This window comes from Periplaneta americana, chromosome 8, assembly GCF_040183065.1.
Source record: "Periplaneta americana isolate PAMFEO1 chromosome 8, P.americana_PAMFEO1_priV1, whole genome shotgun sequence".
NCBI classification, from domain to species: Eukaryota; Metazoa; Arthropoda; class Insecta; order Blattodea; family Blattidae; genus Periplaneta; species Periplaneta americana.
In genome coordinates, this window is record NC_091124.1 from 42,390,532 (window position 1) to 42,417,161 (window position 26,630).

At 33.4% G+C, this 26,630-nt stretch overlaps 1 protein-coding gene across 2 annotated transcripts in view; it reads left to right on the forward strand.

Annotated features, from left to right (window-relative positions):
• The window catches only part of LOC138704678 (ankyrin-1-like), a 43,771-nt gene that overhangs the window by 13,721 nt on the left and 3,420 nt on the right, over nt 1–26,630 (forward strand). The window contains exons 4-7 of one of the 2 annotated variants that reach the window (XM_069832803.1): nt 891–8,578; nt 20,258–20,559; nt 23,396–23,589; nt 26,275–26,390. In XM_069832803.1, coding sequence (XP_069688904.1) covers nt 891–3,098 — 2,208 coding nt within the window. In that variant the 3' untranslated portion in view covers nt 3,099–8,578; nt 20,258–20,559; nt 23,396–23,589; nt 26,275–26,390. The remainder of the gene's footprint in view (nt 1–890; nt 8,579–20,257; nt 20,560–23,395; nt 23,590–26,274; nt 26,391–26,630) is intronic. The other variant, XM_069832804.1, reaches the window with a different exon arrangement.

A 26,630-nucleotide genomic window follows, 5' to 3' on the forward strand; every position in this document is an offset into this window, starting at 1 on the left:
ACTGCTTTAGGCTTTTAACATATTATTTTTAGAGACGTTCAATATAGGCCTAGTAATAATTATAAATTGGAAACTTACCACTGCAATTTCACCTAAATTGCACTGTTAATTATTGTTTTTAAATATTTGAAAAAATTAAGTAAACTCTACAACTCCACTAAAGTTACTGCATTCGTGATGCAAGTAACATTAAGGAAGCCGTGAAAAAATCAACAAGATTCCAGATGCCGATGTTATTATGTTATTACTGCAATATGTTATATAAATAATTTTGTTAAAATATTAAAATGAAAAATAAATCATTACATAACCTTACCGTTTGTTTTAAGTTAGCATTTATAGACTGGAGGAAAAAAAAAGACAGACGTATATCACGGCCTGCTGGAGTATAGTAAACACAGAAAACATTTTAAAGCAACAATGTTGAATATAGATATTTTTGTTTTCCAAATTTGCCGTCATTGAACAGAAACCAAGATGGATATTTCATTGCAACTAATTAGAAATTCCTCTTTCAGGTATGTAATAAACGATCTTCGCACAAAATAATGTACGATACACGAGCGGTATGTTTTCTTTCAATTCTCGGAAATTAAAAAAGCTCAAGTACGTTTCGCTTTTTCAAACTTTTCCTCGAACATGTAAACTTCAACATACCGCTCTTGTAACTCATATTACTATTACGTTATTCATTAACTGGTGCATGCTAAACTTTGAATTGCATTACTATGTAGACCTACCTGCAGAGTCCTCCATTCCAGTAGCATGTACACTAAATACGTCTCCCGTACCTACGCTAGCAAATATCTCGCTGAATTCCATAAGATACAGAATAAAATCAACCTTGGAACTCGATCCTCAACACCCTAAAACAGTGCATTTATTTGCAGGAACTCTTGATGCTTGATTCTAATCAAAGGAAAACTCTTCTGTTGGAGGCTGCCAGGAGAGGGGACATCGCACAGGTGTCCATATTGCTCATGTTGGGAACACCAGTGGACGGGGATACATCTGCTGAGAAAAATCCGCTTTGTATTGCGTCTCTGAAATGTCACATCGAAGTGACTCAATTATTGTTGAATGTTGGAGCAAATTATTCTAAAATTGTTGATCATTTTCATATATTCAGAAATCATATTCACAATTTTACAACATTTTTGACACCATTTCATTGTGCGGCATGGTCAGGATCAGTTCCTCTAGCTGAAATATTTCTTGCACGAGGCATTAAACCAAATGCCAACAAGACTAAAATTACACCTCCTGTTAGTTTTGCTGTTCTCTCAGGATCTATACCGATGGTCGAATTATTCTTGTCTTGGGGTGTGGACTTGAATTACAAGGACCAAAATGGCCGTACGCCAATATTCTTTGCAATTCCATCGGGATCACTTTCACTTGTAAAATATTTGATAGATAAGGGTGCGGACCCTCTGGCCGCTGACGTAATTCTAAATACTCCCTTGACCCATGCGGCTGCAACTGGTTTACTTCCTTTAGTCAAATTTCTCGTATGCATTGGCTTAAACCCTTTGAATGACAATTTGTATGGCGAGACACCCATTTTTTATGCAGCTTATTCAGGACATGTTCCCGTCTTGGAAGCTTTTCTGCAGTGGGGAGCAAACGCTACAGCTCTAAACCGGTTCAGAGAGTCATTGCTACACGTAGCGGTACGAGAAGCCCACTTACCCATGATAGAGAGGCTAATTGGCGAGGGATTAAATATTACGCTTCCTGATGATAGGGGGCGCACACCACTCCACGTTGCAGCGTATCACGGAAATCTTCCAGCTGTTGAGTTCCTTCTTAAGGAAGTCGCTGGCCAAAATTATTCTGAAACTCCACTCCACTTGGCCGCAGATCGTCTTCATCTGCCTGTTGTTCAGTTTCTTGTTGGGGCAGGCGTTAGTCCAGGCGTTGCTGACAATAATGGTGAGACTCCACTGCACAAGGCAGCACAAAGGGATGGCCTACCAGTTGTTCAGTTTCTTATCAGGGCAGGTGCTAGTCCAGACGTTGCTGACAATAACGGTGAGACTCCGCTTTATAAGGTGGCATATTGGGGCGACCTGCCAGTTGTTCAGTTTCTTGTCGAGGCAGGCTCTAGTCCAGATGTTGCTGCCAATAATGGTGAGATTCCACTTCACCTTGCGGCATTCAGGGGTCACCTTCCAGTTGTTCAGTTTCTTGTCGCGGCAGGCAGTAGTCCAGACGTGGCTGATAATAACGGTGACACTCCGCTTCATAATGCCGCATATGGTGGTCACCTGGCAGTAGTTCAGTTTCTTGTGGGGGCAGGCACTCGTCTAGATGTTGTTGACAATTATGGTGAGACTCCGCTTCACAAGGCGGTATATTTTGGCCACCTGCCAGTTGTTCAGTTTCTTGTCGGGGCAGGTGCTAGTCCAGATGTTGTTGACAATAATGGTGATACTCCGCTTCACAAGGCGGCACATAGAGGTGACTTGCCAATTGTTCAGTTTCTTGTCAAGGCAGGCACCAATCCAGACGTTGTTGACAATAATGGTGAAACTCCGCTTCACAAGGCAGCATATAGGGGTGATTTACAAACTGTTCGGTTTCTTTTCGAGGCAGGCTCTAGTCCAGACGTTGTTGACAATAATGGTGAGACTCCGCTTCACAAGGCTACATATAGGGGTGACCTACCAACTATTAAGTTTCTTGTTGGAGCAGGCAGTAGTCTAGGTGATACTGACAATAATGGTGAGACTCCGCTTCACAAGGCGGCAAAATGGGGCGACCTTCCAGTTGTTCAGTTTCTTGTAGGAGCAGGCACTAGTCCAGATGTTGTTGACAATAATGGTGAGACTCCGCTTCATCGTGCAGCATTTGACGGCTACCTGCCAGTTGTTCAGTTTCTTGTTGGGATAGGTAGTAATCCAAATGTTACTGACAACGGTTGGACTCCACTCCACAATGCGGCATATTCGGGCCACCTTCCAGTTGTTCAGTTTCTTGTCGGGACTGGCGCAAATCCTGCAATTGTTGACAAAAGTGGCAAGACACCATTAGACTTGGCGAAAGACAACGGCCAATTCGAAGTTGTAGAATGGTTGTCGGAACTGAAGACATAGATGTTGCTGAAGTGGCACCCAGCATCGTTATTACAACACTTTAAATCGCCGAAGTAACTACATCCACTAGCACCATGAGAAGCCTTCCCTGTTATATCCCTTCAGGTACTCTGTTTGTACATAGTGCAATATTGCAATAGTCGTTCATGATGTCAATTTAGCACATTCACATTAGTGTCGTACCTTCCGTTGTAATGTTTATGGGAGGTATATAGGGTATAAAATAGACTTTAATAAATAAAATCATGGAAACTCACAAAGCATTTGTAGACGTAGAGAATTGCTATGACTCAGTTCGATGTCTGCATTATGCGAAGGTATAAAATCTATTTTTGTACTGCGGTGTGTTATTTCGTTGGCATGTCTCGTGAATTTGCTTTAGCGAAAAAAAAAGTAATAAAAATATGGGAAAACCATCATTAACTCATGTTTACGTTATTTTCTTTACTGTTCTATCACTTATAGTGAAGAATCACTTTCGGATTTCTTAAAATCCGCACTAATGACTGATTTCTTACTTGTACCACCAAATCTACATGATTTTTTTTTTTTTTTTTTTTTTTTTTTGTAATTTCAAGTATGTCTCCTATTATCATTAGAGATAATTTTTGTTCAATATGACCACTTGGATAATATAATGTGCACTTTTATTTTCGTTAATATTCAACAAAAAAAAAACAGATTTATAAGGTTTCAAGTTTTGTCACACTTCACAGCAATCCCGAAGCTTCGGTGGAGAATGTCTTCCACAGAAGGTGCTCTGAGAGTGTTGTAGTTGCAGTGTCTAACATGAATTCTGCACGATTCTTTCCAAATTTGCATTTGTTTTGACAGACGTTAGAACGAAATTCAGCACGACAAATTTGAAAATGCAGTGAGCATACAATTGTGAGAAACAGCATCGTGTCGTCCAACGCTTATTGGTAAAAAAACTGGCAGAATATAGGTAGTAACGGCCATATTCATAGACATTCTTAGCTCGGGCTTCCGGTGGATGACTAACGTTTTTCGTATTCATAAACCAGTGTTAGCGATATATGATATGATATATGTTATGATATGATATGATATGATATGATATGATATGATATGATATGATATGATATGATATGATATGATATGATATGATATGATGTGACGTGACGTGGCGTGGCGTGGCGTGGCGTGGTGTACAAGTAATCAGTCGATAGCCGGGGCTAGTTTAGCACGCTCGTAGCGCGGGCTAGCGAAATGTCTATGCATAGCACCCTATAAGTCGAACTACTGTCCAGATCTTGCATAGATACAGGAGGTGCTTACCTAAATGTGGCGTCACTGTACAGCTTGCATCGTTGAGAAGTGTAGGTAATGAAGGCTTATTTAATTTTAATTTGAGTTGTACATTTCTTATCTTATTATTTTTCTTTTGCTATTCTCAGCATACAATAATGAAAATTAATTTACTTGAGACTTATCTGGGTGCCCAATTTTATTATACCACATGTTGACTGGTTACTATAGAATCCCTTGAAATAATAATGTCGTTTCGATTTTTCATTTTTATTTTAATACACAAACACAACTATACATAAAACGCTCAACAGTCTTTGTAGTTTTATCACAGTCTAGTATATACAGTCACGAAGCTCAATACGCAGGGAATATGCATCCATAGATAGTTGCTAACCACTAGGATCGCTACTATCGCCTCATCACATACAATGTGAAACAGTACCGGCACAGTCTATTGTTCCTAGCACCCTCATCAACTCAATCTTCGTGACTGTATATACTAGACTATGGTTTTATTCTCTTCAGCTCTAATCAACAGTAACAAAAATTCAGGTTGCCAGGTAACGATAGAAAACAAAAAATGAGAAACGAAATGAATGAGATGAATAAACAATTGAATACTCTTTCAAATTTAAGTATCACAAGATAGAGGTGTCATTTGAAATTTAAAAGTGAGTGTGGCTGGGAGTAAGGTGTGAAACCTAATATACAATTAGGACACTTTTAAACTCCCCCTTCAATATTCAAATTGAATTGTTTTTTATTTAATTAAATTGAATTTAAACTAATATAATTATTTTGACTAGAAAGTTTTGAAATGAGAACTCTGTGTAAGAAATTATTCATTGTGCCGTAAAATTCAGTGCACAAATTTCTCTTAAGATATGTATGGACACTAGAAATGTCAGATTTCTTCAAAATTTCGGAAAATGATATTTTTGCCTCATCTGTAAGGCCATTTCTTCTAGTTTTAAAAAAATATATAACTTGCACACATCTCAATAATGTCATAATTATTTGGGCATTTAAAAATAAACGCACTGTATTTTCTATACCTTACGCCATCTTCAGCGTCTTTTTTCTTTTATTTCACATTTTCCGACATTTGTTATCCTTCCGACGGACAAAAAGTAGGCTTCCAGTTGGGCAAAATACTTCATTGAGGTACCAAATTAAATCTTAAACATGTGGCTGTGTCGTAAACTGAAATTATTATTTTCAAACGATTATAATTATTTTATAGCAAAAATATACAAATAGACACATTTTTTTCTAAAGTGAGTATATAATGTGGCATATCTTTTCAATGGTCCAAGATAAATAAATAATTTTAGTTTGTAACATTCTCCATATGTAGGGCATCATTTTGGTGAAAGAAAATTTTACCCTAGGTCACTTTCTAATGGAATAACATCGGTCCAAAATTTTATTAATTTTTTTTTGGAAAAAAAAATATTTTCTTTGGGCCCACAAATTTGAATTCCAAATTTGTATTATATAAATTGCTTAATTTACTACGAAGAATCATGTGACCACCGTTTGAAGGACATTAAGGAAGAAATGTGGATATTTATCCTAAGATTCGATGTCTACCTTAAGTTTTGAAACCAGTACAATAATAAATCGGCTTCACTGGTAATTAATAAAGATAAAACAATAGCTATCCCATTTTCTTTAAATAATGAAGGTAATAAACCAATTTCATCTTTACTACAAATTAAAATGCATAATTCTGATCGTTCCGGTATAAATTGCAATTGTTCAGTTATCAATGAAGTTAATGAGGTTAAATACTTAGGTATAATTATTAATAATCATTTAAAATGGAATAGGTATTAGTAATAAATTACGTAAAACATGATGTTACTTTGTTGTTCTAAGAAATATTTTGTCAATTAACTGGTTACTTATAATTTATTTAGCATTATTTCAATCTATATTTATGTATGGTATCATAGGTTGGGGTGGAAATTACAAATCCAACCTTTATCCGTTAATTTTACTACAGAAAAAAGTATTAAAAATTTGTTTTAAAAAGCAGAAAGATTACCCAACTGAATTGTTGTTTAAACACTTCAAAGTTTTCAATATTAAACAAATGTATTATTTTATTCTAGTAAAATATTTACATAGAAATTTTAATAACTTTGAAAGGTATAAACATAAATATAGAACTAAAAATATTAACTCTCTGCGTTTGTCTGAACCAAAATGTAAAACCAATGCAGCGATTTATCATAGCATGAGTCAAGGTCCCAGATTATTAAAAAAAATTTATTCCAGTATTATTTTAACCACGAATCCGCTCCAAATTAATAAAAAAATAAAAAAATTATATTGGATTTATAGTTTGGGTTTAAACATATTAAACACTATTTAATCTGTATTCACTCTCAATTTCAATTTTATTTTTGTCTGTATTGGAATCCCCTCCTGAGCACGAGTCTTACTCATTCAGGAGTGGGCTAGTTTATCTTTCATTGTATTTATTGTATGTATGTATTTATTTACACTGCAAGTGGGCAAGCACCCGGTGGCAGTGGTATACACAATATAAACAATACAAAATAAAATGATAAACAATATACAATAAAATTTACAATACACAATACAATTATATACACAATACAATAAGAATACACGATACAATTTAACACAATAATTACAATTAATAATATAACATAAATAAAATACCTAATTTTACAATACAACCTAAATATGTATAGGCCCTACATAAGTTTCAATAGTCTTTCACTTTACTCTCATCTCACTCACTGTAGTGGCACTATGACACATTTCACTAACACTTTAGGACACATTTCACTGACCCTCTATAACACATTTCACTGACACTATAGAACACATTTCATTGACGCTATGAATTATCACTGATCGGAACTATTCACTGCACTGTAAAACCATAACTTCACTGACTCACCTCGCTTTACTGATACAACAGTTCAAATAAGTCAAATAAATACACCCTTATGCATACTGTACTTATAAACAGAACTACATTTAAACTAAACATTTCTAGACTAAGGCCCTCTTACACGCTATTTTTAAATAATTTACAATTCAAACCAAGGAATTAACTCGTCAGGCTAAATAAATACATGCCACCTTAAAAAATTAAACGTTAAATGTCACCTTAATTTTAATTTGCACTTTATACACAACTTTTTAAGTTATTCTTGAATCTCCTTAAGGAAGGACAGCCCTCAAAGACCGCTGCAGGTAGGTCATTCCAATCATTTATAGTTCTATTTAAAAATGAGAATTTACCTACATCCGTTTTCTGTTTCCTACATTTGATTTTAAAATCATGATCGTTCCTATCATAGTACTTTGGGTTTTCTAACCGAGCCGTTACGTCTACCCATGCTTTCTGACCTAAATGTGCTCTATACAATGATGTTATTCTAGTTTTCCTACGTCTGTTTTCCAAAGTTTCCCATTTAAGTTCTTTTATCCTATCGTTTCCATCTTCTCTTTTACCTTTAAAAAATGTAGCTGTCCTATACTGGATTCTTTCTAAGGAATTTATCTGACATATTCTATAGGGATCCCAACATGTAGTTATTAACTTGTATTCATTTCAAACTTACTAGCAATAAAATAAATAAATAAATAAATAAATAAATAAATAAATAAATAAATAAATAAATAAATAAATAAATAAATAAATATGTGATATTTAACTATATATTTTTTTATAAGTTTACATATTTTACTACATATTTCACTATTTTTCACTACATATTTTGCTAAATGGTACTACATAAAAATCCCAGTTCCAGTTACAACAAAGTCGGTCCTCCACATAAGGAAAGTTCATAACCTTGACGAGGACATAGTCCACGATATGGTTCAAACTTCGCGCCATAGCCGGAAGGAATGGGCAGTAAAACATATAATTAGTTATAAAGTATTCATTTAAAATGAGGTATTATTGTATTTCTTCAATATTTTATGTAATAAATGTACTTTACACTTATACTTTGGCCAATACTTATTTCTTAACGCTGCAAATGTTGGCATGACGTGACACAAAGAACAGCGAAGCGAGAGGAGAGGGAATCCCCTTCGATCAAGATACCGTTAATCCAAGCCTTCGCGCGTCTAGCCAGTAGCTTTCACCAGCTGTGCCGTGAATGTGTGTGTACACTGATCTTCAAGCTGTTGTCTACACATTGAGTTTGGCTCAGGTAAAGAGGCATTCAGTAGCCTTAAATTCTTGTAATCTTCCTTAAGTCTATATTATAATATTATTTTAAACCTCGATACTTGCCTGGGATGTTTTCTGACCTCATACCATATTTCATTGTTAATATCTACAGCCATATCCTCCGAAACGTTTCAGTAACCTAGATATGCTATCATTGGTTATTTTAGTTACCTTTACAATTAAAATTATTATTTCATAATTATAATTTATTATTTTTTCATGTTAATTGTATGTATGTATGTATGTATTAACACTACAATTGGGTATACACCCGGTGGCAGTGATATATAATATACAATAATTACCATTACAATAATACAATAACTACAGCAATAATAATATAAAATAAAATAAACGTAAATTTATTTCTAACTATAATAAGTAGATGCAATAAACCTAGGACTATAAATAAAAACTATTCTATAATAACTATTATACAATAAGCAAAAGTAAATCTAACTTACAAGTACTTCTATTTCACCCAACTATTACCAATTTAAGTAATTATATATCACCTTAATTAATTACATTTCAACTTAACTACATATCACCTTCATTTATTTACATGTCAACTAAATTACATTTCTTAATTAATTACATATCAACTTAATTATATATCAACTTAATTAATTACATGACACAACTTAAATAATTACACTGCACCTCCAATTACATTTTCAGTCTAATCTTTTCAAGCTTTCCTTAACTGTATTGATTTTGAGAGGACCACCCTGAAAGATTGCCGCAGGTAAGCTGTTCCAGTCTACTATTGTGCGGTTAACAAAGGAAAATTTTGCCACATCTGTTCTTTGTTTTCTACATTTAAACTTCTAATATGACCTGCCCTGCCTAAATATGATGATGTTGCTAATCTAGCATTGATGTCGGCCCATGCTTTGTGTCCCATTTGTGCCTTAAACAATGCGGTGAGTCTGGTTTTTCGTCGCCTTGATTTGAGAGATTCCCACCCTAAGTCTTTTACTATCTCTTCACCATGTCCCTTTCCCATTTTGACATATTTTGGAGTCCTGCGTTGGACCTTTTCTATTGAATCGATTTGGTTTTGTCTGTACGGATCCCAACCTACTGCTCCATATTCCATAATTGGGCGAACAAGGGTTTTGTACGCTAATTCTTTTGACTTTTGGTTAGATGTCTTCAGAATACGCATAGAGAAATGTAGTGCTTTCCAGGCTTTCCTTGTGGTATTAGTGACTTGTCCTCCCAACCCAGTTTGTTACTTGAATAATTTTAATTGCTTGGGTTCGTGGATGGCTCCAGCTACAGAACATGTCTTTATTTTCTAATTGGAATTATTCTGCAGTGATAGTGTTATGTTGTAAGCAAAGTGTACAGGAACTTTGAAAAGTGAACAGATTAAATAAATATAGCATAAACTGCCATGTAGGCTTGGATCTGTACCACTTGATAAAGATAATGATAGTATAAGGGACAATGGTAAACTTCTGAATCATATTTTGGAACAAAAGGACATAATAAGAAATGAACTACGATTTTAAATTGAATTATTACAAGACAAAATTAAATTATTAGAAACATAATAATAATATTAATAATAATAATAATAATAATAATAATAATAATAATAATAATTCTTTATTTATACTGGCAGAGTTAAGGCCATAGTGCCTTCTCTTACACTCTACCAGGTCACAAAGTATACAAGCAGTTAAAATTTAACAAAAAGTTAAAGAACAGAATACTAACATATTACAAAAAAAAATAATAATAGCATAATCAAATCGACACTAAACAACGTGAAAATAATTATACAATACTAGAAAAAAGAAGAAAGTAAAATGCATTGGAATATAGTAAAAGCAACTCATTTAGTACAAATGTTTAATATGGAAAACGTAAAAGGACTTATATCTGAAAGGAATCTGAATTGAAAAAGTGCAATTTTAATTTATTTTTGAAACTAGACATGTTGTGGTAGAGAGTTCCAGAGATGAGCTGCAGAGACGGTGAAAGATGAAGAGTAGAAGGATGTTCTGTGTTTAGGAATGGAGAGTGTGATATGGTGTTGTGAGCGAGTATCTATTTCGTGATTTGAGGACAAATGTTGAAAATGAGAAGCTAAGTAGCTATGGTTAGAGGTTTGAAGAATATTGAAGAGTAAAGTGAGAGAGTGAATAGTTCTTCGCTCCTTGAGACGGGCCCAGGACAGCATATTTAGCGAAGGTGTGATATGGCCAGATCTACGGACGTTGCAAATAAATCGAACACGTGCATTATGAACACGCTGTGGTCTGTCTGTCAGTCTCATATTAAGGTCAGTGTAAAGAGTGTCACAGTAATCAAAATGGAGGCATCAAGAGCGATTGCACTAAATTCTTCTTGAGAACCAACGGAAGGAAATTTCGAATTATTTTAAGTGCGTGAATTTTCATAAAAATTATTTTACATGTGAATACTTAAAAAAAAAGACGGTGTGCTGGTAGTGAAAGTTTCAATGAATCATAATATAACTTCTGTTAATAATACCGACATTAGTATTACATTAAATTCCAGTATGAGTAAAATAATGTAGGTTCAAGAGTAATTATTTAATATTTGTAAACTAGTTTCTTGATCTTTCTACTTCACAGGTGATGAGACTAAATTAATTAATTAATTGTATAAACATAATAATGAACACTTGATGCAATAACAAATTTCCTTTTAATGTTATATTTCAAGGAAAGTAAATGTGTTCTACGATAATTGAAAAATAAAAACACAGATACAGAATAAATAATAATAAAATAATTCATTCATTCATTCATTGTGTAAACATAGCGAGTAAATCTAAGTGCAATTAAAATTTTTAATTTGTTTGTACTGTATATAAAAATGCATTAAGACATAAAACATCATAATTATTAACAACAAATATTCTTGGGGTCAAAAAGACCCCAGATAAGTAGCATGAAATTCTAGAGATACTAAGTTGCGAGGTTACAGCCATAGGCGGAGATACGGAGGGGCGTAGAGTAGCAGTGCTCCTCAGGTCCAAGTGATACGGGCTATTCTTTCTTTCCATCTTTCTAGCATTATATATGAAAAAAGTATAGCTGTCCTTTATTTGCAAATTAACATATGAAATATGTTCCTAAATATTGGCATTCATTATGCGATTTATTTTTTTATGGTATGGGTAAGAAAGAATTGGGACAAGCCTGGAACATTTTCTAGAGAGAGTTAATTCGATTAATTTCATGTGAGGGGGTGAGAAGCAAGGGGGTACAAGTGACATTTCTAAGAACATGTGTTAGGTGCATCCAGTGCAAGCTAAATCATATTAATTTATTGTTGAACATAACAGGCAAAGCCCAATTATAATGTTCAAGACAGACAATTGATATAAATTATAAAACAAAATCAAGAAAAAGGAAACATACTCTTATTAAAAACTGAAATAAAATAGAAACGAGAAAAAGAAAAAAATAAATTGAAAATAAGGTGTGAAAGTAGCTTAAAAATGACTAAAAACGCTATTCTGTAAAATAACAAATTAATCTCTATTTAGAAAAATTAATTCTAAAAATGTCAACATTCGGATGAAAATGTAATTTATTGTACACCGTGTCCCCAGCGAATAGGGATTATAAAGAATGGACACTTCGCGTCGGTACCTTTGATGTAGCCGGACTGATTTCAATGACCTTCATACCAGCTAGAGCGTCAGATTCTGCTTTCTCCCTATAGTTGGCACTGACATCACACCAGCTAGCAGTCGAAACAGTGGAAATATAACACATAATTAATACATTTAGGTACATTATGTACTCAAATAAAATAAATTGGATCCATCAAATAATAAATCCGTCATTAACTGTCATGTCTAGACTCTAGAGTTCCTTTATAATGAGAGTTGAGACGTTGACCCCCAACAACAATTAAAATATGTAATGATTTGATAGCGCTGAAAATGGAAAAACAAAACTCTTACGAGAAGTAAAACCATATACCTACATTATATTATATAGAAATATTAAACGAATTTGATACTTAATTTTATAATGTATTATATTATTTTACAATATAATTTATTATATCTGAAATATAAAATATTATTATTATAACTAGTTCGTCACTGAGAAATAAGGAAAAGCTGTTAACTTGAATTTATTTGAAGCAAAGCGTTACTGTATTATGCAATAAAGTAGGTGATGTTTGAATCCTGTGTCTCAGCTCTATTCTCAAGTATTATCTTAGCCTATGCTCGGTTACACTAACCTCTAGCGCTTGAAAGTAGAACTAAACACTGGCGCACAGAGAAACAAAACATTGGGAAATTCGCTTAGTGTCCATTCTTTATAATCCCTATTCGCTGGTGTCCCTCTTAGAGGGATCAAGAAATAAGTGATAATTTCAAGTGTAAATAATGGCTTATTAATATAACTTTCTACATAACTTGGCGTAAAAACTCTCCGAGTTTCGGAGAATGCTGAATGCAACTCGATGTGTGCGCCTCGAGTTGCTCTGCAGTCATCTAAACGACGGTATTCAACCTACCGCCAATTGTTCTGTGGCATTTGTGGAGTCACTAGCACATCTGCATTTGTGATGTGCTGTCTCAATTCCTCCAAAGTGTTAACTCTCCCTCTTTCGTACACAGCATCCTTCACAAAGCCTCAGAAAAAAAATCAAAGGGGGTCAGATCGGGTAACCTGATTGGCCAGGCAATGGGTCCTCGTCTTCCGATTCACCTATTCATGTACGACGAATAAGGCGTTGTACTCGCGTAACAGATTTTTCTTCTGCTAATCATAGCACACACTGAACTTTCTGTTGTGGTGTCCACATGTTGACCATGGCGTGTTCTCCTACAAAATGGCGCCAGGCTTGTTTTAGCAACAAACAAACGAACGTTACCCATGCAGCTGTTTTCAGCTGTGGACAGTTTCTCTATGTTGTCAGATGTAAATCTCAACGATATCTTTATCTGATTTTACATTAAGTGGTGAGCATTTATTTCTCAATCCCTCTAAGCGAGACACTGTGTATAATTGTAACATTTGGAAAACTGGGGAATTTTTGTGCTATTCAGCATTTGCCTTGGTATGAAAAATAAATTTCGAAATTGGTGCATATAATGTTATATAATAAAATAAACCAACACAGTCCAATTTATTGTTAATAATTTTATAAAGAAAGTTTAAATATTGACAATTTCGTCTAATTTCCAAAGTAATCAAATGGAAATGTTGAAGCATTGTAGCATAACTCTCATAAGTAGGATAATTATTATAAAGTCTATAATATAACCATTTTAGAAATGTATTTTGAATTTTTTCTAGTAACAGAATATATTTGTTAGTAACTGGATTCCAGATAACCGCAACATATTCTAATTTAGATCGAACAACGGAACTATACAAAATTATTATAGTTTTGACTTTAAATTTACAAGAATTTCTCATGAAAAAACCTAAACTTTTATAGGACAAATTTATAATATTATTAATATGACTATGAAATGTAAAATTACTCCTAAATAATATACCTAAATCTTTATGTTCATTTTCTGGTGGTAAAACTTTTGCCTTTATATTATATGAAAATTTTATTTTATTTTTCAGTCTAAAAAGTTCATATTTAGATACTTAATATTAAATAAAAATGTATTATTAATGCTCCAAATATGTAAGTTTGTAATATCGTTTTCAAGTAGCTTACAATCTGATATAGTTTTGATTTCTTTATACAATTTAATATCATCGGTAAAAAATAAAATGTCAGAATGTTGTACACAATGTCATTAACAAACAATGGTAATAATTATCTTTTTGGCATAATTTTTCTTTGAATTCCGCTTATGCTTAGAAAGTGTTCAATTTTGGTGGAAAGAAGGTTGAAAATAATAAAATTCTGTCCAGTGGATAGTAATTCTTTCTCCGCCCGCTATACTACACAGAGTTCCACCATATTTTCCTCCAGAAGAAAAGCACTGCCTATAATTACGTAGTGACCAAAGCCGTAGTGACAAATTCCTAAGTAGACAAATGAGTAGCTTAATATCAAAGACGGACATCTGACCTCAATCGAAATTTAGATAGCTGTGGTTTTTTATACAATTTCTCATGCTCTTTCCAGTTATAGTGAAATCATATGCAAATTCTAACACTATATTTATAAATTAAATTGTGTTAAATATTACAAAGAACACTGTGAATTAAAAAATTGCCTCTAGATCAAAACTATGGAAACGACAGATGTCCGTCTTTGATATTAAGCTACTCAAATATGAAGCATTCTATAGAATCAACTCTCCAGTTCACTCAGGGATTTTGAGATCTAGTTAAAAAATAAACAATATTTATTTGATATAATTCACATTTTTGCTGTATACATAGCTAAGCGATGACAGAAGCCATAACGAAAGTTTATATTTTAATTGTATGTACAAAGTGAACCGTAAGTAATGTCATTAATTTCAGGGCGTTATTCTTTGAGATATTTCAAACAAAAGAGTTTAATACAATTTTGCTCGTTTTTACTTTCTTTTCGATAAAAAAAATTATTTTATATGAAATATTTCATAACGTGTTTTGGGAAAGCCATTGATTTAATTCTAAATATGCTCAGTCAATTTAAGATAGTAGAGTATTATGATACGTAGTAAATGAATGAAAGAATTTTAGTTTTGTTCTTTAAATGTGCAGAAATTTGATTCGAACAAATGTAACATTGAAAAATTCCTTTTCAGAACGAAAAATTACATTTGTTAGGATAAAATTTCTCAACAACACACCCCTCGACCCCTGAACTATACACAATGTTTGGATATCCATTTCGTGTAATTTCATGTTATATGTGTTCTCACTTGACCTTCGAAGTCAGCTGGCGATACGAAGAGAATGGGATGACGTTATGATAGGATAAGATTTACCTCTTTATCGGTCGTGTCAGACAACACACACACATACATAAATGTTTTATATATATATATATATATATATATATATATATATATATATATATAATATATATATATAATTATGATTAATATTGTAGCGCTTAGAATTTTCACCCCTTGACTCCTATACGCCAACTTAGTTGGAACTAGGGGTAAGCAGACAAAATCAATATCACAATAGCGTTATGCGCTCTAAACCCTCAGGATATCAAATTATACTTCGAATAGATGACTTCGAATTTCCCCCTCCTCTTAGCAGCCATCGCATGGGACAGCCATTTTCAACCGTTGTGCCGTGCCACACTGGTGTGTCGCGAGAAAATAAAGATAATAAAGGGTGTGGCAGGAAACATTGGAAAATTGTAGTAAAAGAGTGATTCCACAAGAGTCAACTTTCACGATACAAAGTCAGTAAACACAGTGTGGGTGTGCGAGCTCAGAGAAGAGAATGACTGACGCTCAGTGAAGTTTGACTATCGTACCAACCGAAAAAGTACCTATTTTGTTTGTCATTATAAAAAATATCTTACATTAAATACCTTGAAAAAACATATAATAGTATTGTATCATATATATATATATATATATAATATGTTATACCAGTATATACATATTTATTTATTATTTAATTAATTATTTATTTATGCGTCCATCCAACTATCCATCTTCCATCCATCTTCCATCCATCCACCCAACCATCCATCCTCCATCCATGCATCCCTTTATTTATTTATTTATTTATTTATTTATTTATTTATTTATTTATTTACTTATTTATTTATTTATCCATTCATCCATCCAACCTTCCATCCTCCATTTATTTATTTATTTATTTACTTATTTATTTATTTATCCATTCATCCATCCAACCTTCCATCCTCCATTTATTTATTTATTTATTTATTTATTTATTTATTTATTTATTTATTTATTTATTTATTTATTTATTTATTTATTTATTTATTTATCCGTCCTTCCACCCAACCATCCATCAATTTATTTATTTATTTATCCATCCAACCTTCCGTCCTCCATTTATTTATTTATTTATTTATCCGTCCTTCCACCCACCCAACCATCCATCCATCCATTTATTTATTTATTTATTTTTATTTATTTATTTATCCATCCATCCATCCGAACTTCCACCCTCCATCCATTCATCTATCTATCTGTCTGTCTGTCTGTCTGTCTATCTGTCTATCTATCTATCTATCTATCTATCTATCTATCTATCTATCTATCTATCTATCTATCTATCTATCTATCTATCTATCTATCTATCTATCTATCTATCTATCTATCTATCTATCTATCTATCTATCCATTTATTTATTTATTTATTTTTGGCGGGTGCTTGATTGTTTCTTTTGTTATAGCGTCTTTTGTTAGCAGTTATATGAATGGAATTAACATAAAACAAAATGTTCCTAACAGGAAATTATAGAATTCAGATTCTGATTGTGACGCGCACAGCAAGGGGTATGCACACTTTTTAATTAAACACACCGAAATAATCTTTCTATTTCTCAGTCAACTGTGAGTACAATAGAATCGGAATTCAGAGAACATAAACATTTAAAAAAACATAAAAAGATCACAGAGTACCATTTAATAATATTCTCGATGACGTCATTAATTCGCAAACAATAGTCGGCAAAATATCTTATTTCCATAAAAATATTACTTTCTAATACAAGGGAGGACGTGTCTGAGGTCTTTGTCCCAAAACCTCATTTAATTTTAATTACAACTATATTTCACTTTTGAAACACCTTGTATAGTCATACGTCATAATATGTATAGGTCATAATTACTAACCAAGCAACGATCAGTTTTTCTGGAAAAATACATTAAAACCGAGGACATCATTTCCAACACACGCTGTAGCTATGGGCGATCCTCTTTTAAGCTGAACTATGTGGAATTTTTTTATTAATTAATTATGTAAAGACGTCGAATATAAGACCCGTTTTCAACAATGTTTCTAAATCCTAGAGTTTTTAAAAGTAAAATTCTGTTTATTTATGTTATTATCCAGTGCTTATGTGGGTACAATATACACATTTCATAACCATAATATTGATTTGAAGTATTTAAATTGAAGTTTTTACTATCGTATTTACATTGTCACATTACAAAACATGGATATCGAAAAGGCATTTGACAGAGTGGATTGAAATAAACTGATGGGGATTCTGAAGAAAATTGGTGTGGATTTGCAAGAGAGAAATGAAAGTCAGGATAGGACAAGAAAATATTAGATGGAAGTGACATAGGGAGAGGAGTACGACAAAGATTTATCACCTACACCGTTCAACATCTACTTGGGGGATTTAATGAAGAACTGTTTTCAGAACAGGGGAAGGGTGATATTAAGAGAAAGAAGAATAAAAATTTAAAAAAATTGTTCATAAGGCATTGCTAGCAGAAGAGATGATACGAAGGGATATGCTACTGGAGCTAAATGACAGCTGTGAACAGTATGGGATGAAAATAAATTCAGAGAAGAGGAAGACTATGGTTATCGAAAGAAAAATATAGAAGGCAAACGTGCGAATTCTAAATACTTAGGTGTACCATAAGCAGTAACATGAGCTGCTGCCAGGAAGTCAAAAGGAGGATAGGATGGCAAAGGAAGCTTTTAATAGAAAAGGAGTACTATCTGAGGACTTCGGGAAAAAAAACTAAGGAAGAGAATAGTGCAGTGCTTTGTGTGGAGTTTGGCATCTTATGGTGTAGAAACATGGATATTGCGACGAAGTGGAAATAAACGCATTTGATGTGTGGATATGGAGAAAAATGGAGCATGTGAAATGGAAAGACAGAATACGAAATGAAGCTGTGTTGGAAAGAGTGGGTGAAGAAAGAATGATGCTGAAACTGATCAGGAAGAGGTTGGATCACTGATTCAGAAGAAACTGCCTACTGAAGGATACACTGGAAGGAATGGTGAACGGGAGAAAAGTTCGGGCCAGAAAAAAGATATCACATGAAGGACGACATTAAGATATATATGGATCATATGCAGAGATAAAAAGAAAGGCAGAAAATAGAAAAGATTATAAAATACGATACCGATAAGATTCGCAAACCTCAAGTTCCTTATTCAAACATGTTCTATACACTAGCCCCTATTGTCTGTTTAATTTAATTTTGTTCACTTTTCCACAATCACCCTGTAGGTTCAGTGTGCGACATTAAAATTTCGTTGTGGGCGTTAAATCGCTGAACACATACAAACCCAACGTGCATGTGACATTTGTCTTTGCTTCTAGATTAGATAAGCACTAATGTACTGATAAACTATCTTTACACATAATTCATCAAAAGATTACAATTGATGCTGCCTTCCAAGAAATAGGCTATATTGAGCCACAGTCTGGTTCGAATTCCTCTCGAACATGCACGTAATGCCCAGAGATATTTCAAATGTGTGTGATGCTGACAACCACGTCACAGCAGATCCAAAGTGCAATAAACCTAACAAATGAAGACACTCTTATGGACGCGAAGAAGATATCTAATGCAGGGCGGGCCACATCAGCCACATCATCGATTTTTATTTATCGATTTTAGAGTTTTACTTCTTGAATACGGCTATTCGCGGGACGATTAGTGAATATGATCGATTTGTATGTATTTATTTACACTGCAAGTGGGTGAACACCCGGTGGCAGTGGTAACTTAATTACACAGAATAATTATTATTAAGACAATAAACAATTAAAACACAATACATAATTACAATACACAGCATTAAAAATACACAATAATAACAATTATTATTGTTATTATTATTATTATTATTATTATTATTATTATTATTATTATTATTATTATTATTATTATTATTATTATCATTACCAGGATGGCTCAGTGGCAGTGGTAGGCCTAAATTGGAATGGTTTCTTACTCTACGAGAAAAAAATTCGCCATTTTATTGAAGAAAAGGTTCGCATGTGTGAATTGTTAGTGATCCCGATTAGTTACCCTGCTTTGCATTTCTTGTTGATGTAACAAAACATTTGAATGACTTGAACATCGAATTACAAACCAAAGATAAACTAATCAATTATGCATATTTTGTAGTGAAATCATTTCACTTAATATTATTCAATAGATAATACTTTTTTTTTTAATTGGGAAAATTTTCCTACCGTCTACAAATTCGATACCTCGAAACATCATTCAGAAGTTTTTGAGGAAATTGAAGAACAATTAAAGTTTTTTTTTTTCTTTTCTTGGAAAAACAACCATAATCCAGAAACATAAGTTTTTCAGGAGAAATAGAAAACTGTCTGACATATTGTGTGTTGTTGACACTTCAAGTATGAAATTCATCATGCCATTTCTTAATGTGTTGTAGAAAGTTGGGAAAATTGGAGTAGGCTATACGTCCTTTGTTGTAGCAAATGTATTAGTACGATGAAAACATGAATCCATTAGGTAAATGATTTAGTGTGTTATGTTTTGGAGACGATGCTCTCCCGTTGTTCTGTAGAAGATAAATAATGTATTTTTAAATACAATCCAATATTCCAATACATCTAACAAATATGTTCAAAACGTAATCAATCACGTCACTATACCCATCGAATCTATGGAATTGCCTAGAATTATTTTGGCCTTCACCTTATTTATCGGACACGAGCCGCCATTGCCAATTTATCGATATGGACCCTCCTCTGTCTGAGCATCACACATTTCCACTCGTATTTTTTATTTTTTTAGGATTCGTTGAGTTTCCTTGCTCCGGATTGTCCAGCAACGAATCTGATCAAAACCATTTGAAACATGAGCTATCCCATGCCACCAAGACCAAGGCATAGCTACTTCTTCAGAAGAATGTGGAATGAATTTTATATGAACGGGCGGCCCCTTTTCCTCCAGAGCTGCGTGGTGTTGACGAAAACCCGCTTCGAATACCTGGATGTCATTGGTTGGGAGTACAGCCAGAAATGGATGAGGGATCATGCAGAAGTCAAAGCCCTCCAACACGTACAGGAAAAGGAGCACAGATGTGATGTCCCAATGTAACATTATATTATATTATATTATATTATATATTATATTATATTATATTATATTATATTATATTATATTATATTATATCATATTATATTATATTATATTATATTATATTATATTATATTATATTATATTATATTATATTATATTATATTATATTATATTATATTATATTATATTATATTATATTATATTATATTATATTATACTGGAAATTTATCCTTTGAAGAGGTGGATAAATTCAAATAATTAATATCTTGGAGCAACAGCAACAAACATACATGACACTCAGGAGAAAATTAAACGCAGAATATGGAAAATACCTGTTATTATTCGGTTCAGAAGCTTTTATCAACCAGTCTGCTCTAAAAAAATCTGAAAGTTAGAATTTATAAAACAGTTACATTACCGGTTGTTCTGTATGGTTGTGAACCTTGGACTCTCACTTTGAGAGAGGAACTGAGGTTAAGGGTATTTGAGAATAAGGTGCTTAGGAAAATATTTGAGGCTAAGAAGGATGAAGTTACAGGAAAATGGAGAAAGTTACACAACACAGAACTGCAAGCATTGTTTTCTTCACCTGACATAATTAGGAACATGAAATCCAGACGTTTGAAATGGGCATAGCATGTAGCACGTATGGGCGAATCCAAAAATGCATATGGAGTGTTAGTTGGGAGGCGGGAGGGAAAAATACCTGTGAGGAGGCCGAGACGTAGATGGTAGGATAATATAAAGATGGATTTGAGGGAGGTGGGATATGATTGTAGAGACTGAATTAATCTTGCTCAGAATAGGGACAGATGGCGGGCTTATGTGAGGGCGGCAATGAACCTCCGGGTTCCTTAAAAGCCATAAGTAGCTATATTATATTATATTATATTATATTATATTATATTATATTATATTATATTATATTATATTATATTATATTACTATATCTAAGAAAACCATGCGCAAAAACTATTTCAAGACAAGAGGATATCATGAAAGCATGAAAACATTGGGATGATAACGATGGGTAAAAATACAAACGTTATATGTCCATAGAACGAAATTGGCAAGATAAATTCTTTAGAGTAGCCAATCATGGAATTTTACCTTGTTGTCATAATTATTTTTATGACATTTCCTTCAAAGAAAGACGTAGTACCTTTGTCCAAAATGAAGATTAAATCAAGACAATTCAACCAGTACCATTAACTCATTTTTTTATACATTTTTGGACATACAACCTTTTTGTTCTTAGCCATATATAAGCCATATATAAAAAGGGTACATCTGGCATTCGAACGAGATATATTTCGTTTCATTAAGTACATAGGGAAACAATGCGCCATGTACCTTTATCCCGGGGTATTCAATTATTGGTGTGAGAAGCGCGTAAGTATAAAGTAATTTTGTAGTTAAAAATTTAAAGAAAAATTTGTACGATAGAACTAAGAAATTCACAACAAATTAGCTTTAGAATACTGGCCAATTAAAGAAATGATACTTCTGAAGAGTTCATTCTCCATTTACATATTGTACAGGGACATCATTTTATTTTTACTTCAATTTTTATTGTACCTGCGTTTCCAAATGTACTTGACTCCGACCCCTTTCACTAATGTCCTTGCTAACGTCAGTCACACAAACTTACGGCCGCTGTTGCTAGCAGTGAAATAAACAGTACAGAGTACAGTGTGTTTCACAAATATGTTGCATTTTCTATAGAAGAAAAAACTTATATTATTGAAGTTTATTTTCACACAAGTATGGTGTGTACTATAACTGAATTTATCTGTGTGGACTGAGCACAAGTGAAGATTAGAGTTACCCAAAGTACGGTACCCTATAATATGGTACGGTACGATACAGCATTATTGAAACAAGAGTTTTGTTTTACTGTTTGTAGGTATGAAGGACAATGATGGAAACTGGAATTACAATATAACCGAATGTGAACAACAGTTTTTCTTTTTTTTTTTTTTCCACAATTTCCTGATTATATCATTACGGAATAATTTCGTAGAAATATCATTAATCTGGTAGATAAATTTAGAGCAACAGAGTGTACAGAAAGGAAGAAAAATGTAAGATGGCCAACAAAGGTGACAGAAGATGATGTAGAAGATGCTAGAGAAAGGATGCATCGAGGTCCTAATAAGTCGGTCAAGAAGTTAGCTGTAGAAATTGGGGTTTCTTACGGAAGTGCTCACAAAATTCTCAGGAATAAATTAGGTTAGTAATATGCTGAATAAAGTAGACATTACATAATGTATATAACCGCCTGAAGACTTGAGTTTGTGAAAAAAAAAAAAAAATTGTTACTATTCTACTGTTTTTTGATAAAATACTGTAAAGTAATGACCAAACTGAAAATCATATTACTATATTTCCCTGTAACATAATTGGATACACTACTTTTCTCTCCTCCTATAGCTAGTAAAATGATTTGTTTGCATATTGCACTAGCAACTCCAAACTCCTGTAATGGAAGGGGGGTAACAGTGTTTCCGAGTATAGCCAGGTTAATGTTAAAAATGTTAGTAAAAATAAAGTGATGTCCCTGTATCATTTTACCCTAAAGCGAAAGAAAGAAGGTATTTTACAATCAACTTAAAATTTTAGTGTACCGGTAACTCTGAAAATATTGAGAATGGAATCCAGGTTTATATAACATTCTTTGCTCAAAATGTCTTCGGAAATAAGTTTCGTAAGTGGCGGTAACTCCTCCTCAATCACCCTGTATATAAGTTATTAGCTCTATAGTTGTATTTGTTCGTAATTCTTAATTTCTAACTCTTAAGTATTAGTTTTTGGTTACTAATTTTTGGTTGTTACATTACATGGTTTCAGGTGTATTGACCTGTATCTGTCATATTCTCCTTGCGCCAGATGCGCAGATTTCATCCTCCAGTTCTCCAAGTTACGTCCCGGCTGCAGAATAAACCTCTTTTTCAGTTGTCTGTTCCGAGACGAAGAGGAGATCCATCGGGAGGGCCTGCGTCGACTGAACGCCTCTCCTGATATCACCCTTCGCGTGTTCACAGGTAAGTCTGATGTCATATTATTCAATAACGAAACAGAGCTAGCTTACACACTCTTCAACATAACACACAGAGTGCCACTTGACGTCTACTAGCGTCACTTTTATCTCTCCCAATATGACGCACGTCTTCAAAATTCGTATACGATGACGCAGTGAATATCTAATCGATGCACATACAACACACTACAGAATTTTCCTGAATAAAGCGTGACTAACAGCTTATCTACGTCATAATTTTCATTCATTAATAGTATTCAGCCCAAGGGCAGGTCCTTCACTGCAAACTCAGCATTCTCTAATCTTCCATATCTTCCCCCCTTCCTCTTAGTCTTCGCATGTGATCCATATATATCTTAATGTCGTCTATCATCTGATATCTTCTTGTTCCCCGAACTCTTCTCCCGTTCATCATTCCTTCTAGTGCATCCTTCAGTACGCAGGTTTTTCTTAGTCAGTGAGCAAGCCACTTTTTTCTTCCTGACCAGTTTCAGCATCATTCTTTCTTCACCTACTCTTTCCAACACAACTTCATTTCTTATTCTGTCCGTCTATTTCACACGTTCCATTCTTCTCTACAGGATGTTAGCGATTTGAGTACACAAATTTTAACAGGAGGTTCTTTGTATGAAATAAAATCAGTACTTTTAATGATATATTTTCTACAACGCATAGTTCTAATAAAAAATAAATTATGTGAAAAGTTTCGTTGCCGATGTTTTCATAAATCTCTTAAAAATTTTAAGGTTTACTCTGAATGTCGCCATAGATATTAAAAAGTGTACAATTTGTGTTTTTGTCTTTTTTTTTTTTTTTTTTTGCATAAATTAATTCTCAAAATTTATTATCTGTACGTTACGTGTAACTAAACCATTAGTATTGTACGTGGGGGTCAGCATGCTTGTCTCTTATGCAGAAGGCCCTGATTCGATTCCCACTTGGGTTTAATTTCCTGGTTGAGGTTTTCAGGGTTTTCCCTCAACCATAAGGAAAATGCCAGTAAATTCGGGCCACTACATCCCTGAATATACAGGCTTCATTCATCACCAAAATCATATTCATAATAAATCAGTAATATATCTACAGACGCCATCTAGTTCACAACAATAGAACCAGCCTCAACAATAATACACAGGCCTTCGGATTTCACCTAAAATATTAACTCGTGATGTGACCAAAGAAAGTTGTGCTGTACGACATGGCATGGTAAAATCTAATTTCTAAGATAATATTTCAAAATAAACTAATTTATTATTCCTATGTCCCGCGCCGTGGCGTCGTGGTCTAAGTAATCTTGCCTAGGACTCGCGTTACGGAATGCGCGCTGGTTCGAGTCCTCATGGGGGAAGAAATTTTCTCATGAAAGTTCGGCCAGTGTATGTGACCGGTGCCCACCCAGCATCGTGATGCACTTGGGGAGCTACAATAGGTAGCGATATCCGGTTGCGAAAGTCAACTATAACAGCTGGGGGCATCATCGTGCTAACCACACGATACCTCCATTCTGGTTGGATGATCGTCCTCCTTTGTTTCGACATGTGGGCGTGAGGCCAGCAGCCGGCTGGTCGGTCTGGGCCCTTCATGGGCTGTAGCGCCACGGATTATTATTATTATTATTATTATTATTATTATTATTATTATTATTATTATTATTATTATTGTTGTTGTTGTTATTATTGTTATTATGATGGTTGTTATGATTGTTATTATTATTATTATTATTATTATTATTATTATTATTATTATTATTATTATTATTATTATTATTATCTTTTTCTACTTCTATGTGTCTGTTAATTTTATACTATACATTTGTAAGATCCAAGCTTAAATATGCATCTGTTGTATGGAACTCCATTACTTCCACTGACTCGGCTAAATTGGAGAATATTTAAAGAAAATTTATTTCCTTGTGTTCTTATAGATTTTTACCAAATTCCGATTATAAATATGAGATTAACTGCAAATATTTTAATTGCTGTAGTTGATTTGCCAGACGTCAAGATCTTGATTAGGCCTATTTATTTTTTTGTAACGTCATTAAATGTGATAATGATTGTGAATCCTTCATAAGCAATATCAGACTTCATTTTCCTGCTAAGGATTTAAGATTTCGTAATTTTTTTTGTAATAGAAGTTCTAAATCTCTCTCTCCTGTCTGCTTATGTATAAAATATGCTAATTTGCACGGATTGAACTTGGATCCATTTAATGTGTAGTGTATACTTTTTCGAGTTTTATGTCAGTTGTTATTCATTTAGTTTTGTTTAGATAGGTATTATAATATTCTCGTCATCTTGTATATCTTTCTAATACTATTTATATGATTCCATTCTTTCATTTGCAATTATCATCTCATTAACTGCCATTATTTTAATAATTATTCCACTGTACTTTTATTGTAATTTATATCATTGCTATTGTTTTTGTTATTGTCTTTGTGCTGAACTGTAATTGGCCCCTGGCTCTTGTACAGAACATTAAATATAAGTAAATAAATAAAATTATTATTGTTATTATTATTATTATTATTATTATTATTATTATTATTATTATTATTATTATTATTATTCCTATACTTTCACTTCAAAATGATATAGTTTTCTCCATTTATCAAATGATTTATGTGTCACGTGGTATATTGAAGTGAAAGTGAAATAACTCTTTCCTGTGCTAAAAATGTTCGCAGGTCGAGAATGGTGTATCTTAGCGCATGCAACAGGAAATCCTTCTCGACTTCTCGTCCCGGAAATAGAAGCATGGAATATCTACTGGCAAGGCGAGCTAGACTCCATCCTTTACGAGGTGATGTTCGAATATTTCTTTTGTGCGTCTTACTGAGCTCAAAGCTTCAGGCTTTCTCGTTCAAACTAAATAGGTGTAACAATATTTACTACATACACATTCAGAATTAAGAATATGTGATTGCTCTTTGTTGTGTATCAGTCAATGCTACTTCCTTCGCGGGAGTCGAAAACGACCTTCAGGAAAATCCCACAACCATTCTTCCAAAAACATTCACTTGTATTATAATTTTACCTTTTT